We start from the raw sequence: 15,930 nt of genomic DNA, 5'->3' as shown, positions 1-15,930 counted from the left end.
TCTCTCTGTTTCTCTCACTCTCTCTCTCTCCCTCTCTCTCTCTCTGTCTCTCTCTCTCTGTCTCTCTCTCTGTGTCTCTCTCTGTGTCTCTCTCTCTGTCTCTCTCTCTCTGTCTCTCTCTCTCTGTCTCTCTCTCCCTCTCTCTCTCTCTCTCTCCCTCTCTCTCTCTCTCTCCCTCTCTCTCTCTCTGTCTCTCTCTCTCTCTCTCTCTCTCTCTCTCTTCTCTCTCTCTCTCTCTCTCTCTCTCTCTCTGTCTCTCTCCCTCTCTCTCTCCCTCCCTCTCCACCTCTCTGTTCTCCTGCAGGGTAAAGTGGCCCAGACAGCCTGTATGTCAGCGTGTAAGCACTTGTCCACGTCCCTGATGCAGATGCTGTTGGACAGCGAGCTGAAACAGATCAGTATGGGAGCCGTTCAGCAGTTCAACCTGGACGTCATACAGTGTGAATGTAAGTGGACTTAATGGGAGTTTAGCCATGCAGTGTGAATACACACACAACTCTCTATCATCCCCATGGAAACGGTCAGGGAGAGGGCTTTAATCATGGAGGGGTACAGTAGATGTCAGTGTGAATGATTGACAATACACACACAACTCTCTATCATCCCCATGGAAACGGTCAGGGAGAGGGCTTTAATCATGGAGGGGTACAGTAGATGTCAGTGTGAATGATTGACAATACACACACAACTCTCTATCATCCCCATGGAAACGTTCAGGGAGAGGGCTTTAATCGTAGAGGGGTACAGTAGATGTCGAGGGGCTATTAGATAGAGGAAGAGTTGAGCCTAATGCTGTCTACATCCCTAATGGCACCCTATTCCCTATATAGTGCACTACTTTACACTACAGCCCTGTTCCCTATATAGAGCATTACTTTATACTACAGCCCTATTCCCTATATAGTGCACTACTTTATACTACAGCCCTATTCCCTATATAGAGCATTACTTTATACTACAGCCCTATTCCCTATATAGTGCACTACTTTACTACTACAGCCCTATTCCCTATATAGGGCACTACTTTATACTACAGCCCTATTCCCTATATAGAGCACTACTTTATACTATAGCCCTATTCCCTATATAATACACTACTTTATACTACAGCCCTATTCCCTATATAGTGCACTACTTTATACTACAGCCTTATTCCCTATATAGAGCACTACTTTATACTACAGCCCTATTCCCTATATAGTGCACTACTTTATACTACAGCCCTATTCCCTATATAGTGCACTACTCTATACTACAGCCCTATTCCCTATATAGTGCACTACTTTTGACCAGGGCCTTATTCCCTATATAGTGCACTGCTTTATACTACAGCCCTATTCCCTATATAGTGCACTACTTTTGACCAGGGCCTTATTCCCTATATAGTACACTACTTTTGACCAGGGCCTTATTCCCTATATAGTGCACTACCTTTGACCAGGGCCCTATTCCCTACATAGTGCACTACTTTATACTACAGCCCTATTCCCTATATAGTGCACTACTTTTGACCAGGGCCCATAGGTAATAGTGTTTAGGGTAGTTCAGCCTAATAATGTTTGAACAAGAGGGATTGGAGCTTCAGAAATGTCCTGGTCTGTCCTAAACTCCACCCTATTGCTTTTATAGTGCACTACATTTAAAACCTAGTCAGAAGCAGTGCACTACTCTATACTACAGCCCTATTCCTTTTATAGTGCACTACATTTAAAACCTAGTCAGAAGCAGTGCACTATGAAGGGAAATGGAGTACAATTTGGGACACGGACTCTGCCCTCAGAATGCCCTCTGCTAAACGGCTGTGACAGAGCAGAGATTACTCCTGTCTCTCAACACACACACACACACACACACACACACACACACACACCCGCAAGCATAAGATACATAATAATCCAGTCAGTTGGCTCCTCCCAGGTAATCCTCCTGCTGTTAGTCAGAGTGGTGACCTATGCTCTAGCCTCTCCCTTGTCACTCCGAATGCATCCCAAATAGCACCTTATTCCCTACATAGTGCCCTACTGTCGGCCAGAGCCCTGTGGGCCCTATAAAGGGGATAGGGTCCCATTTGGAATACATCCCCCTACCCTCAAAACGAACTCTGCTGAACAGCTGTGTTGTGACAAATATTTCCTCGTACTTACCTGGAAGATATTTTCCTACAGAGTAGATCACAGTCTTCAAGTGTGTCACGGTCAGGTCTCTTAGTGTGTCACGGTCAAGTCTCTTAGTGTGTCACGGTCAAGTCTCTTAGTGTGTCACGGTCAAGTCTCTTAGTGTGTCACGGTCAAGTCTCTTAGTGTGTCACGGTCAAGTCTCTTAGTGTGTCACGGTCAAGTCTCTTAGTGTGTCACGGTCAAGTCTCTTAGTGTGTCACGGTCAAGTCTCTTAGTGTGTCACGGTCAAGTCTCTTAGTGTGTCACGGTCAAGTCTCTTAGTGTGTCACGGTCAAGTCTCTTAGTGTGTCGCGGTCAAGTCTCTTAGTGTGTCACGGTCAAGTCTCTTAGTGTGTCACGGTCAAGTCTCTTAGTGTGTCACGCTCAAGTCTCTTAGTGTGTCGCGGTCAAGTCTCTTAGTGTGTCGCGGTCAAGTCTCTTAGTGTGTCGCGGTCAAGTCTCTTAGTGTGTCACGGTCAAGTCTCTTAGTGTGTCACGGTCAAGTCTCTTAGTGTGTCACGGTCAAGTCTCTTAGTGTGTCACGGTCAGGTCTCTTAGTGTGTCACGGTCAAGTCTCTTAGTGTGTCACGGTCAAGTCTCTTAGTGTGTCACGGTCAAGTCTCTTAGTGTGTCACGGTCAAGTCTCTTAGTGTGTCACGGTCAGGTCACTTAGTGTGTCACGGTCAGGTCACTTAGTGTGTCACGGTCAAGTCTCTTAGTGTGTCACGGTCAAGTCTCTTAGTGTGTCACGGTCAAGTCTCTTAGTGTGTCACGGTCAAGTCACTTAGTGTGTCACGGTCAGGTCTCTTAGTGTGTCACGGTCAAGTCTCTTAGTGTGTCACGGTCAAGTCTCTTAGTGTGTCACGGTCAAGTCTCTTAGTGTGTCACGGTCAAGTCTCTTAGTGTGTCACGGTCAAGTCTCTTAGTGTGTCACGGTCAAGTCTCTTAGTGTGTCACGGTCAAGTCTCTTAGTGTGTCACGGTCAAGTCTCTTAGTGTGTCACGGTCAAGTCTCTTAGTGTGTCACGGTCAAGTCTCTTAGTGTGTCACGGTCAAGTCTCTTAGTGTGTCACGGTCAAGTCTCTTAGTGTGTCACGGTCAAGTCTCTTAGTGTGTCACGGTCAAGTCTCTTAGTGTGTCACGGTCAAGTCTCTTAGTGTGTCACGGTCAAGTCTCTTAGTGTGTCGCGGTCAAGTCTCTTAGTGTGTCACGGTCAAGTCTCTTAGTGTGTCACGGTCAAGTCTCTTAGTGTGTCACGCTCAAGTCTCTTAGTGTGTCGCGGTCAAGTCTCTTAGTGTGTCGCGGTCAAGTCTCTTAGTGTGTCGCGGTCAAGTCTCTTAGTGTGTCACGGTCAAGTCTCTTAGTGTGTCACGGTCAAGTCTCTTAGTGTGTCACGGTCAAGTCTCTTAGTGTGTCACGGTCAGGTCTCTTAGTGTGTCACGGTCAAGTCTCTTAGTGTGTCACGGTCAAGTCTCTTAGTGTGTCACGGTCAAGTCTCTTAGTGTGTCACGGTCAAGTCTCTTAGTGTGTCACGGTCAGGTCACTTAGTGTGTCACGGTCAGGTCACTTAGTGTGTCACGGTCAAGTCTCTTAGTGTGTCACGGTCAAGTCTCTTAGTGTGTCACGGTCAAGTCTCTTAGTGTGTCACGGTCAAGTCACTTAGTGTGTCACGGTCAGGTCTCTTAGTGTGTCACGGTCAAGTCTCTTAGTGTGTCACGGTCAAGTCTCTTAGTGTGTCACGGTCAAGTCTCTTAGTGTGTCACGGTCAAGTCTCTTAGTGTGTCACGGTCAAGTCTCTTAGTGTGTCACGGTCAAGTCTCTTAGTGTGTCACGGTCAAGTCTCTTAGTGTGTCACGGTCAAGTCTCTTAGTGTGTCACGGTCAAGTCTCTTAGTGTGTCACGGTCAAGTCTCTTAGTGTGTCACGGTCAAGTCTCTTAGTGTGTCACGGTCAAGTCTCTTAGTGTGTCACGGTCAGGTCTCTTAGTGTGTCACGGTCAAGTCTCTTAGTGTGTCGCGGTCAAGTCTCTTAGTGTGTCGCGGTCAAGTCTCTTAGTGTGTCACGGTCAAGTCTCTTAGTGTGTCACGGTCAGGTCTCTTAGTGTGTCACGGTCAAGTCTCTTAGTGTGTCACGGTCAAGTCTCTTAGTGTGTCACGGTCAGGTCTCTTAGTGTGTCACGGTCAGGTCTCTTAGTGTGTCACGGTCAAGTCTCTTAGTGTGTCACAGTCAAGTCTCTTAGTGTGTCACGGTCAGGTCACTTAGTGTGTCACGGTCATATCCCTTAGTGTGTCGCGGTCAAGTCTCTTAGTGTGTCACGGTCAGGTCTCTTAGTGTGTCACGGTCAGGTCTCTTAGTGTGTCACGGTCAAGTCTCTTAGTGTGTCACAGTCAAGTCTCTTAGTGTGTCACGGTCAGGTCACTTAGTGTGTCACGGTCATATCCCTTAGTGTGTCGCGGTCAGGTCTCTTAGTGTGTCACGGTCAGGTCTCTTAGTGTGTCACGGTCAGGTCTCTTAGTGTGTCACGGTCAAGTCTCTTAGTGTGTCACGGTCAAGTCTCTTAGTGTGTCACGGTCAGGTCACTTAGTGTGTCACGGTCAGGTCTCTTAGTGTGTCACGGTCAAGTCTCTTAGTGTGTCACGGTCAGGTCACTTAGTGTGTCGCGGTCAGGTCCCTTAATGTGTCGCGGTCAAGTCTCTTAGTGTGTCGCGGTCAAGTCTCTTAGTGTGTCGCGGTCAAGTCTCTTAGTGTGTCGCGGTCAAGTCTCTTAGTGTGTCGCGGTCAAGTCTCTTAGTGTGTCGCGGTCAAGTCTCTTAGTGTGTCGCGGTCAAGTCTCTTAGTGTGTCGCGGTCAAGTCTCTTAGTGTGTCGCGGTCAGGTCTCTTAGTGTGTCGCGGTCAAGTCGCTTAGTGTGTCGCGGTCAAGTCTCTTAGTGTGTCGCGGTCAAGTCTCTTAGTGTGTCGCGGTCAAGTCTCTTAGTGTGTCGCGGTCAAGTCTCTTAGTGTGTCGCGGTCAGGTCTCTTAGTGTGTCGCGGTCAAGTCTCTTAGTGTGTCGCGGTCAAGTCACTTAGTGTGTCACGGTATACCAGCACCACAGTAATATATCAACCTCTTGATACTTATGATACCAACATTTCAGAATACCCTGGTACTGTTTTATATGATACCAACATTTCAGAATACCCTGGTACTGTTTTATATGATACCAACATTTCAGAATACCCTGGTACTGTTTTATATGATACCAACATTTCAGAATACCCTGGTACTGTTTTATATGATACTACCAAGCTCCTGTTATTAAGTCAGTTTCGTTAATAAATTCACGAAAATGGTTTAAGCAAAAACATGTATTTTTCTATGCACCGGTCCCATAATGACCACTCACCTTCCAGCCATCACTCACCTTCCAGCCATCACTCACCTTCCAGCCATCACTCACCTTCCAGCCATCACTCACCTTCCAGCCATCACTCACCTTCCAGCCCTCACTCACCTTCCAGCCATCACTCACCTTCCAGCCATCACTCACCTTCCAGCCATCACTCACCTTCCAGCCATCACTCACCTTCCAGCCATCACTCACCTTCCAGCCCTCACTCACCTTCCAGCCATCACTCACCTTCCAGCCATCACTCACCTTCCAGCCATCACTCACCTTCCAGCCCTCACTCACCTTCCAGCCCTCACCCACCTTCCAGCCATCACTCACCTTCCAGCCCTCACTCACCTTCCAGCCATCACTCACCTTCCAGCCCTCACTCACCTTCCAGCCATCACTCACCTTCCAGCCATCACTCACCTTCCAGCCCTCACTCACCTTCCAGCCATCACTCACCTTCCAGCCCTCACTCACCTTCCAGCCCTCACTTACCTTCCAGCCATCACTTACCTTCCAGCCATCACTCACCTTCCAGCCATCACTCACCTTCCAGCCATCACTCACAGCTGTAATCAGCCATCAACTGTGTTGACCCCAGTAGTCTGACTGTATACTCCTTGACCTCCTCAGCACTGTGTTGACCCCAGTAGTCTGACTGTAAACTCCTTGATCTCCTCAGCACTATGTTGACCCCAGTAGTCTGACTGTATACTCCTTGACCTCCTCAGCACTGTGTTGACCCCAGTAGTCTGACTGTATACTCCTTGACCTCCTCAGCACTATGTTGACCCTAGTAGTCTGACTGTAAACTCCCTGACCTCCTCAGCACTGTGTTGACCCTAGTAGTCTGACTGTAAACTCCCTGACCTCCTCAGCACTGTGTTGACCCTAGTAGTCTGACTGTAAACTCCCTGACCTCCTCAGCACTGTGTTGACCCTAGTAGTCTGACTGTAAACTCCCTGACCTCCTCAGCACTGTGTTGACCCTAGTAGTCTGACTGTAAACTCCCTGACCTCCTCAGCACTGTGTTGACCCTAGTAGTCTGACTGTAAACTCCCTGACCTCCTGAGCACTGTGTTGACCCTAGTAGTCTGACTGTAAACTCCCTGACCTCCTCAGCACTATGTTGACCCTAGTAGTCTGACTGTAAACTCCCTGACCTCCTCAGCACTGTGTTGACCCTAGTAGTCTGACTGTAAACTCCCTGACCTCCTCAGCACTGTGTTGACCCTAGTAGTCTGACTGTAAACTCCCTGACCTCCTCAGCACTGTGTTGACCCCAGTAGTCTGACTGTAAACTCCCTGACCTCCTCAGCACTGTGTTGACCCCAGTAGTCTGACTGTAAACTCCCTGACCTCCTCAGCACTGTGTTGACCCTAGTAGTCTGACTGTAAACTCCCTGACCTCCTCAGCACTGTGTTGACCCTAGTAGTCTGACTGTAAACTCCCTGACCTCCTCAGCACTGTGTTGACCCTAGTAGTCTGACTGTAAACTCCCTGACCTCCTCAGCACTGTGTTGACCCTAGTAGTCTGACTGTAAACTCCCTGACCTCCTCAGCACTGTGTTGACCCTAGTAGTCTGACTGTAAACTCCCTGACCTCCTCAGCACTGTGTTGACCCTAGTAGTCTGACTGTAAACTCCCTGACCTCCTCAGCACTGTGTTGACCCCAGTAGTCTGACTGTAAACTCCCTGACCTCCTCAGCACTGTGTTGACCCCAGTAGTCTGACTGTAAACTCCCTGACCTCCTCAGCACTGTGTTGACCCTAGTAGTCTGACTGTAAACTCCCTGACCTCCTCAGCACTGTGTTGACCCTAGTAGTCTGACTGTAAACTCCCTGACCTCCTCAGCACTGTGTTGACCCTAGTTGTCTGACTGTAAACTCCCTGACCTCCTCAGCACTGTGTTGACCCTAGTAGTCTGACTGTAAACTCCCTGACCACCTCAGCACTGTGTTGACCCTAGTAGTCTGACTGTAAACTCCCTGACCTCCTCAGCACTGTGTTGACCCTAGTAGTCTGACTGTAAACTCCCTGACCTCCTCAGCACTGTGTTGACCCTAGTAGTCTGACTGTAAACTCCCTGACCTCCTCAGCACTGTGTTGACCCTAGTAGTCTGACTGTAAACTCCCTGACCTCCTCAGCACTGTGTTGACCCTAGTAGTCTGACTGTAAACTCCCTGACCTCCTCAGCACTGTGTTGACCCTAGTAGTCTGACTGTAAACTCCCTGACCTCCTCAGCACTGTGTTGACCCTAGTAGTCTGACTGTAAACTCCCTGACCTCCTCAGCACTGTGTTGACCCTAGTAGTCTGACTGTAAACTCCCTGACCTCCTCAGCACTGTGTTGACCCTAGTAGTCTGACTGTAAACTCCCTGACCTCCTCAGCACTGTGTTGACCCTAGTAGTCTGACTGTAAACTCCCTGACCTCCTCAGCACTGTGTTGACCCTAGTAGTCTGACTGTAAACTCCCTGACCTCCTCAGCACTATGTTGACCCTAGTAGTCTGACTGTAAACTCCCTGACCTCCTCAGCACTATGTTGACCCTAGTAGTCTGACTGTAAACTCCCTGACCTCCTCAGCACTGTGTTGACCCTAGTAGTCTGACTGTAAACTCCCTGACCTCCTCAGCACTGTGTTGACCCTAGTAGTCTGACTGTAAACTCCCTGACCTCCTCAGCACTGTGTTGACCCCAGTAGTCTGACTGTAAACTCCCTGACCTCCTCAGCACTGTGTTGACCCCAGTAGTCTGACTGTAAACTCCCTGACCTCCTCAGCACTGTGTTGACCCTAGTAGTCTGACTGTAAACTCCCTGACCTCCTCAGCACTGTGTTGACCCTAGTAGTCTGACTGTAAACTCCCTGACCTCCTCAGCACTGTGTTGACCCTAGTTGTCTGACTGTAAACTCCCTGACCTCCTCAGCACTGTGTTGACCCTAGTAGTCTGACTGTAAACTCCCTGACCACCTCAGCACTGTGTTGACCCTAGTAGTCTGACTGTAAACTCCCTGACCTCCTCAGCACTGTGTTGACCCTAGTAGTCTGACTGTAAACTCCCTGACCTCCTCAGCACTGTGTTGACCCTAGTAGTCTGACTGTAAACTCCCTGACCTCCTCAGCACTGTGTTGACCCTAGTAGTCTGACTGTAAACTCCCTGACCTCCTCAGCACTGTGTTGACCCTAGTAGTCTGACTGTAAACTCCCTGACCTCCTCAGCACTGTGTTGACCCTAGTAGTCTGACTGTAAACTCCCTGACCTCCTCAGCACTGTGTTGACCCTAGTAGTCTGACTGTAAACTCCCTGACCTCCTCAGCACTGTGTTGACCCTAGTAGTCTGACTGTAAACTCCCTGACCTCCTCAGCACTGTGTTGACCCTAGTAGTCTGACTGTATACTCCCTGACCTCCTCAGCACTGTGTTGACCCTAGTAGTCTGACTGTAAACTCCCTGACCTCCTCAGCACTGTGTTGACCCTAGTAGTCTGACTGTAAACTCCCTGACCTCCTCAGCACTGTGTTGACCCTAGTAGTCTGACTGTAAACTCCCTGACCTCCTCAGCACTGTGTTGACCCTAGTAGTCTGACTGTAAACTCCCTGACCTCCTCAGCACTATGTTGACCCTAGTAGTCTGACTGTAAACTCCCTGACCTCCTCAGCACTATGTTGACCCTAGTAGTCTGACTGTAAACTCCCTGACCTCCTCAGCACTGTGTTGACCCTAGTAGTCTGACTGTAAACTCCCTGACCTCCTCAGCACTGTGTTGACCCTAGTAGTCTGACTGTAAACTCCCTGACCTCCTCAGCACTGTGTTGACCCCAGTAGTCTGACTGTAAACTCCCTGACCTCCTCAGCACTGTGTTGAACCCAGTAGTCTGACTGTAAACTCCCTGACCTCCTCAGCACTGTGTTGACCCTAGTAGTCTGACTGTAAACTCCCTGACCTCCTCAGCACTGTGTTGACCCTAGTAGTCTGACTGTAAACTCCCTGACCTCCTCAGCACTGTGTTGACCCTAGTTGTCTGACTGTAAACTCCCTGACCTCCTCAGCACTGTGTTGACCCTAGTAGTCTGACTGTAAACTCCCTGACCACCTCAGCACTGTGTTGACCCTAGTAGTCTGACTGTAAACTCCCTGACCTCCTCAGCACTGTGTTGACCCTAGTAGTCTGACTGTAAACTCCCTGACCTCCTCAGCACTGTGTTGACCCTAGTAGTCTGACTGTAAACTCCCTGACCTCCTCAGCACTGTGTTGACCCTAGTAGTCTGACTGTAAACTCCCTGACCTCCTCAGCACTGTGTTGACCCTAGTAGTCTGACTGTAAACTCCCTGACCTCCTCAGCACTGTGTTGACCCTAGTAGTCTGACTGTAAACTCCCTGACCTCCTCAGCACTGTGTTGACCCTAGTAGTCTGACTGTAAACTCCCTGACCTCCTCAGCACTGTGTTGACCCTAGTAGTCTGACTGTAAACTCCCTGACCTCCTCAGCACTGTGTTGACCCTAGTAGTCTGACTGTATACTCCCTGACCTCCTCAGCACTGTGTTGACCCTAGTAGTCTGACTGTAAACTCCCTGACCTCCTCAGCACTGTGTTGACCCTAGTAGTCTGACTGTAAACTCCCTGACCTCCTCAGCACTGTGTTGACCCTAGTAGTCTGACTGTAAACTCCCTGACCTCCTCAGCACTGTGTTGACCCTAGTAGTCTGACTGTAAACTCCCTGACCTCCTCAGCACTATGTTGACCCTAGTAGTCTGACTGTAAACTCCCTGACCTCCTCAGCACTATGTTGACCCTAGTAGTCTGACTGTAAACTCCCTGACCTCCTCAGCACTGTGTTGACCCTAGTAGTCTGACTGTAAACTCCCTGACCTCCTCAGCACTGTGTTGACCCTAGTAGTCTGACTGTAAACTCCCTGACCTCCTCAGCACTGTGTTGACCCCAGTAGTCTGACTGTAAACTCCCTGACCTCCTCAGCACTGTGTTGAACCCAGTAGTCTGACTGTAAACTCCCTGACCTCCTCAGCACTGTGTTGACCCTAGTAGTCTGACTGTAAACTCCCTGACCTCCTCAGCACTGTGTTGACCCTAGTAGTCTGACTGTAAACTCCCTGACCTCCTCAGCACTGTGTTGACCCTAGTTGTCTGACTGTAAACTCCCTGACCTCCTCAGCACTGTGTTGACCCTAGTAGTCTGACTGTAAACTCCCTGACCACCTCAGCACTGTGTTGACCCTAGTAGTCTGACTGTAAACTCCCTGACCTCCTCAGCACTGTGTTGACCCTAGTAGTCTGACTGTAAACTCCCTGACCTCCTCAGCACTGTGTTGACCCTAGTAGTCTGACTGTAAACTCCCTGACCTCCTCAGCACTGTGTTGACCCTAGTAGTCTGACTGTAAACTCCCTGACCTCCTCAGCACTGTGTTGACCCTAGTAGTCTGACTGTAAACTCCCTGACCTCCTCAGCACTGTGTTGACCCTAGTAGTCTGACTGTAAACTCCCTGACCTCCTCAGCACTGTGTTGACCCTAGTAGTCTGACTGTATACTCCCTGACCTCCTCAGCACTGTGTTGACCCTAGTAGTCTGACTGTAAACTCCCTGACCTCCTCAGCACTGTGTTGACCCTAGTAGTCTGACTGTAAACTCCCTGACCTCCTCAGCACTGTGTTGACCCTAGTAGTCTGACTGTAAACTCCCTGACCTCCTCAGCACTGTGTTGACCCTAGTAGTCTGACTGTAAACTCCCTGACCTCCTCAGCACTATGTTGACCCTAGTAGTCTGACTGTAAACTCCCTGACCTCCTCAGCACTATGTTGACCCTAGTAGTCTGACTGTAAACTCCCTGACCTCCTCAGCACTGTGTTGACCCTAGTAGTCTGACTGTATACTCCTTGACCTCCTCAGCACTGTGTTGACCCTAGTAGTCTGACTGTAAACTCCCTGACCTCCTCAGCACTGTGTTGACCCTAGTAGTCTGACTGTAAACTCCCTGACCTCCTCAGCACTGTGTTGACCCTAGTAGTCTGACTGTAAACTCCCTGACCTCCTCAGCACTGTGTTGACCCTAGTAGTCTGACTGTATACTCCCTGACCTCCTCAGCACTGTGTTGACCCTAGTAGTCTGACTGTAAACTCCCTGACCTCCTCAGCACTGTGTTGACCCTAGTAGTCTGACTGTAAACTCCCTGACCTCCTCAGCACTGTGTTGACCCTAGTAGTCTGACTGTAAACTCCCTGACCTCCTCAGCACTGTGTTGACCCTAGTAGTCTGACTGTAAACTCCCTGACCTCCTCAGCACTATGTTGACCCTAGTAGTCTGACTGTAAACTCCCTGACCTCCTCAGCACTGTGTTGACCCTAGTAGTCTGACTGTAAACTCCCTGACCTCCTCAGCACTATGTTGACCCTAGTAGTCTGACTGTAAACTCCCTGACCTCCTCAGCACTGTGTTGACCCTAGTAGTCTGACTGTATACTCCTTGACCTCCTCAGCACTGTGTTGACCCTAGTAGTCTGACTGTAAACTCCCTGACCTCCTCAGCACTGTGTTGACCCTAGTAGTCTGACTGTAAACTCCCTGACCTCCTCAGCACTGTGTTGACCCTAGTAGTCTGACTGTAAACTCCCTGACCTCCTCAGCACTGTGTTGACCCTAGTAGTCTGACTGTAAACTCCCTGACCTCCTCAGCACTGTGTTGACCCCAGTAGTCTGACTGTAAACTCCCTGACCTCCTCAGCACTGTGTTGACCCCAGTAGTCTGACTGTAAACTCCCTGACCTCCTCAGCACTGTGTTGACCCTAGTAGTCTGACTGTAAACTCCCTGACCTCCTCAGCACTGTGTTGACCCTAGTAGTCTGACTGTAAACTCCATGACCTCCTCAGCACTGTGTTGACCCTAGTAGTCTGACTGTAAACTCCCTGACCTCCTCAGCACTGTGTTGACCCTAGTAGTCTGACTGTAAACTCCCTGACCTCCTCAGCACTGTGTTGACCCTAGTAGTCTGACTGTAAACTCCCTGAACTCCTCAGCACTGTGTTGACCCCAGTAGTCTGACTGTAAACTCCCTGACCTCCTCAGCACTGTGTTGACCCTAGTAGTCTGACTGTAAACTCCCTGACCTCCTCAGCACTGTGTTGACCCTAGTAGTCTGACTGTAAACGCCATGTCCTTGTGTACAGTTCATATAAAGTCAATTGAAATAAATTCATTCGACCCTAATCTATTGAATTCACATGACTGGGCAGGGGCGTAGCCATGGGTGGGCCTGAGAGAGCTTAGGCCCACCCACTGGGGAGCCAGGTCCACCCAATCAGGAATTTTTCAACACAGAACGGCTTTATAGACTGAAACACTCCTCAGTTTCATCAGGTGTCCGGGTGGCATTCAAATTGCCATCGATAAAATGCAATTGTGTTCGTTGTCCGTAGCTTATGCCTGCCCATACCATAACACCACGGCCGCCATGGGGCACCATAACCCCACCGCCACCATGGGGCACTCTGTTCACAACGATGACACCAGCAAACCGCTCGCCCACACAGCGTCATACACGTGGTCTATGGTTGAGAGGCCGGTTGGACGTACTGCCAAATTCTCTAAAAGATGTTGGAGGTGGCTTATGGTAGAGAAATTAACATTAAAATCTCTGGCAACAGCTCTGGTGGACATTCCTGCAGTCAGCACGCTCCCTCAAAACTTGAGACATCTGTGGCATTGTGTTGTGTGCCAAAACTGCACATTTTTGAGTGGCCTTACATTGTCCCCAGCACAAGGTGCACCTGTGTAATTATGATTTTAATCAGCTTCTTGATATGGCACATCTGTCAGGTGGATGGATTATCACGGCAAAGGAGAAATGCTCACTAACAGGGATGTGAAAGGGGCTCCTGAGTGGCGCAGCGGTCTAGGGCGCTGCATCTCGGTGCTAGAGTCATCACCACAGACCCTGGTTCGATTCCAGACTGTATCACAACCGGCCGTGATTGGGAGTCTCATAGGGCAGCGCATAATTGGCCCCGCGTCGTTAGGGTTTGGCTGGGGTAGGCCGTCATTGTAAATAACATTTTGTTCCTAACTGGCTTGCCTAGTTAAATAAAGGTAAAAAAATTTTGAAAAATAAGGTTTTAATGCGCATGGAACATTTCTGCTATCTTTTATTTCAACTCATGAAACATAAGACCAACACTACATGTAGTTCAGTAGATTTAGTAACTGTGTTGAATGTGCTAAATGTGCTCAGCAGTTGTGCATTTGGTTTGCTAATTTAGTAGCACGTTAGCTATCTAGCTAAATGGTTCCAAAATCAAGCATTTGCTTTGTATTCAGTGCCAGTATTAGCGAAAATCCCAGTACCAGCTTAGTGTCTCTGAAGGACCAGCTTAGTGTCTCTGAAGGACCAGCTTAGTGTCTCTGGAGGTCCAGCTTAGTGTCTCTGAAGGACCAGCTTAGTGTCTCTGGAGGTCCAGCCTAGTGTCTCTGGAGGTCCAGCTTAGTGTCTCTGGAGGTCCAGCTTAGTGTCTCTGAAGGACCAGCTTAGTGTCTCTGGAGGTCCAGCTTAGTGTCTCTGAAGGACCAGCTTAGTATCTCTGGAGGACCAGCTTAGTGTCTCTGGAGGTCCAGCCTAGTGTCTCTGGAGGTCCAGCCTAGTGTCTCTGGAGGTCCAGCTTAGTGTCTCTGAAGGACCAGCTTAGTGTCTCTGGAGGTCCAGCTTAGTGTCTCTGAAGGACCAGCTTAGTGTCTCTGGAGGTCCAGCCGTGTGTCTCTGGAGGTCCAGCCTAGTGTCTCTGGAGGTCCAGCCTAGTGTCTCTGGAGGTCCAGCTTAGTGTCTCTGAAGGACCAGCTTAGTGTCTCTGGAGGTCCAGCCTAGTGTCTCTGAAGGACCAGCTTAGTGTCTCTGAAGGACCAGCCGTGTGTCTCTGAAGGACCAGCCGTGTGTCTCTGGAGGTCCAGCCTACTGTCTCTGGAGGTCCAGCCGTGTGTCTCTGGAGGTCCAGCCTAGTGTCTCTGGAGGTCCAGCCTAGTGTCTCTGGAGGTCCAGCCGTGTGTCTCTGAAGGACCAGCTTAGTGTCTCTGGAGGTCCAGCATACTGTCTCTGGAGGTCCAACCTACTGTCTCTGGAGGTCCAGCCGTGTGTCTCTGGACACTAGGCTGGACACTAGGACACTAGGCTGGACACTAGGTCCAGCCTAGTGTCTCTGAAGGACCAGCTTAGTGTCTTTGGAGGTCCAGCTTAGTGTCTCTGAAGGACCAGCTTAGTGTCTCTGGAGGTCCAGCATACTGTCTCTGGAGGTCCAACCGTGTGTCTCTGGAGGTCCAACCGTGTGTCTCTGGAGGTCCAGCCGTGTGTCTCTGGAAGCCGGTTATGATACAGCCTGGATTCGAACCAGGGTGTCTGTAGTGACGCCTCAAGCACTGAGATGTAGTGCCTTAGACCGCTCCGCCACTCAGGAGTCCCTGTGGGCCAGGGCTGTGACAGCTGAGTCCCAGGGCTGTGACGGCTGTGTTCCTGTGTGTTTGTGTCTTGGCCTTGTACCTGGTGCTCCCATGAGGCCCCTCAGGGCCCCTGATGCAGGGTGAACCAGAGTTCACATGTTCATATGTCTCTAAGGAATCTATTGACTTCTCATACGTAGAGTTCTCCAAGATATACGAGGTAGTTTAAGGTTTTTAGGTGATCATGCAGTGTTTTAACCTGAAGTTGACTCTGTTTTAATTTAATTTATTCCCACTGTAAAGCACTTTATATAAAGGTTGATTTATCCCCTGACAGAATAAATATAGTTTCTGTAGGCTTATCAGTGACAGCAGGTGGTGATTGACTGTTCCTGTCTCCTCTCCCTGCTCCAGTGTTCGCCAGCTCAGAGCCTGTCCCAGGATTCCAGGGAGACACTTTACAGCTGGCATTCATCGACCTCCGACAGGTAAGCAGTATACCACTCATCCTACTGTTCCCCTGTCCGTTGACCTTACACGACCTCTCCTACAGCCGACTGTTCCCCTGTTCTGTGACCCAACACAACCTCTCCTACAGCCGACTGTTCCCCTGTCCGTTGACCCTACACGACCTCTCCTACAGCCGACTGTTCCCCTGTTCTGTGACCCAACACAACCTCTCCTACAGCTGACTGTTCCCCTGTCCTGTGACCAAACACAACCTCTCCTACAGCCGACTGTTCCCCTGTCCTGTGACCAAACACAACCTCTCCTACAGCTGACTGTTCCCCTGTCCTGTGACCAAACACAACCTCTCCTCTGACCCAACACAACCTCTCCTCTGACCCAAGACAACCTCTCTTACAGCCGACTGTTCCCCTGTCCTGTCACCCAACACAACCTCTCCTCTGGCCAACTATTCCCCTGTCCTGTGACCCAACACGA

General features: G+C 49.7%; 1 protein-coding gene across 9 annotated transcripts in view; it reads left to right on the top strand.

Moving 5' to 3' along the window:
- The window catches only part of exoc6 (exocyst complex component 6), a 135,506-nt gene that overhangs the window by 103,988 nt on the left and 15,588 nt on the right, over positions 1–15,930 (top strand). For all 9 annotated transcript variants that reach the window (XM_031813027.1, XM_031813026.1, XM_031813030.1 and 6 more), the window contains 2 exons: positions 305–446; positions 15,400–15,473. In XM_031813027.1, coding sequence (XP_031668887.1) covers positions 305–446; positions 15,400–15,473 — 216 coding nt within the window. The remainder of the gene's footprint in view (positions 1–304; positions 447–15,399; positions 15,474–15,930) is intronic.

Source organism: Oncorhynchus kisutch, unplaced genomic scaffold (assembly GCF_002021735.2).
Source record: "Oncorhynchus kisutch isolate 150728-3 unplaced genomic scaffold, Okis_V2 Okis04b-Okis11a_hom, whole genome shotgun sequence".
Taxonomy (NCBI): domain Eukaryota; kingdom Metazoa; phylum Chordata; class Actinopteri; order Salmoniformes; family Salmonidae; genus Oncorhynchus; species Oncorhynchus kisutch.
This window is presented reverse-complemented; position numbering and strand designations above follow the sequence as displayed.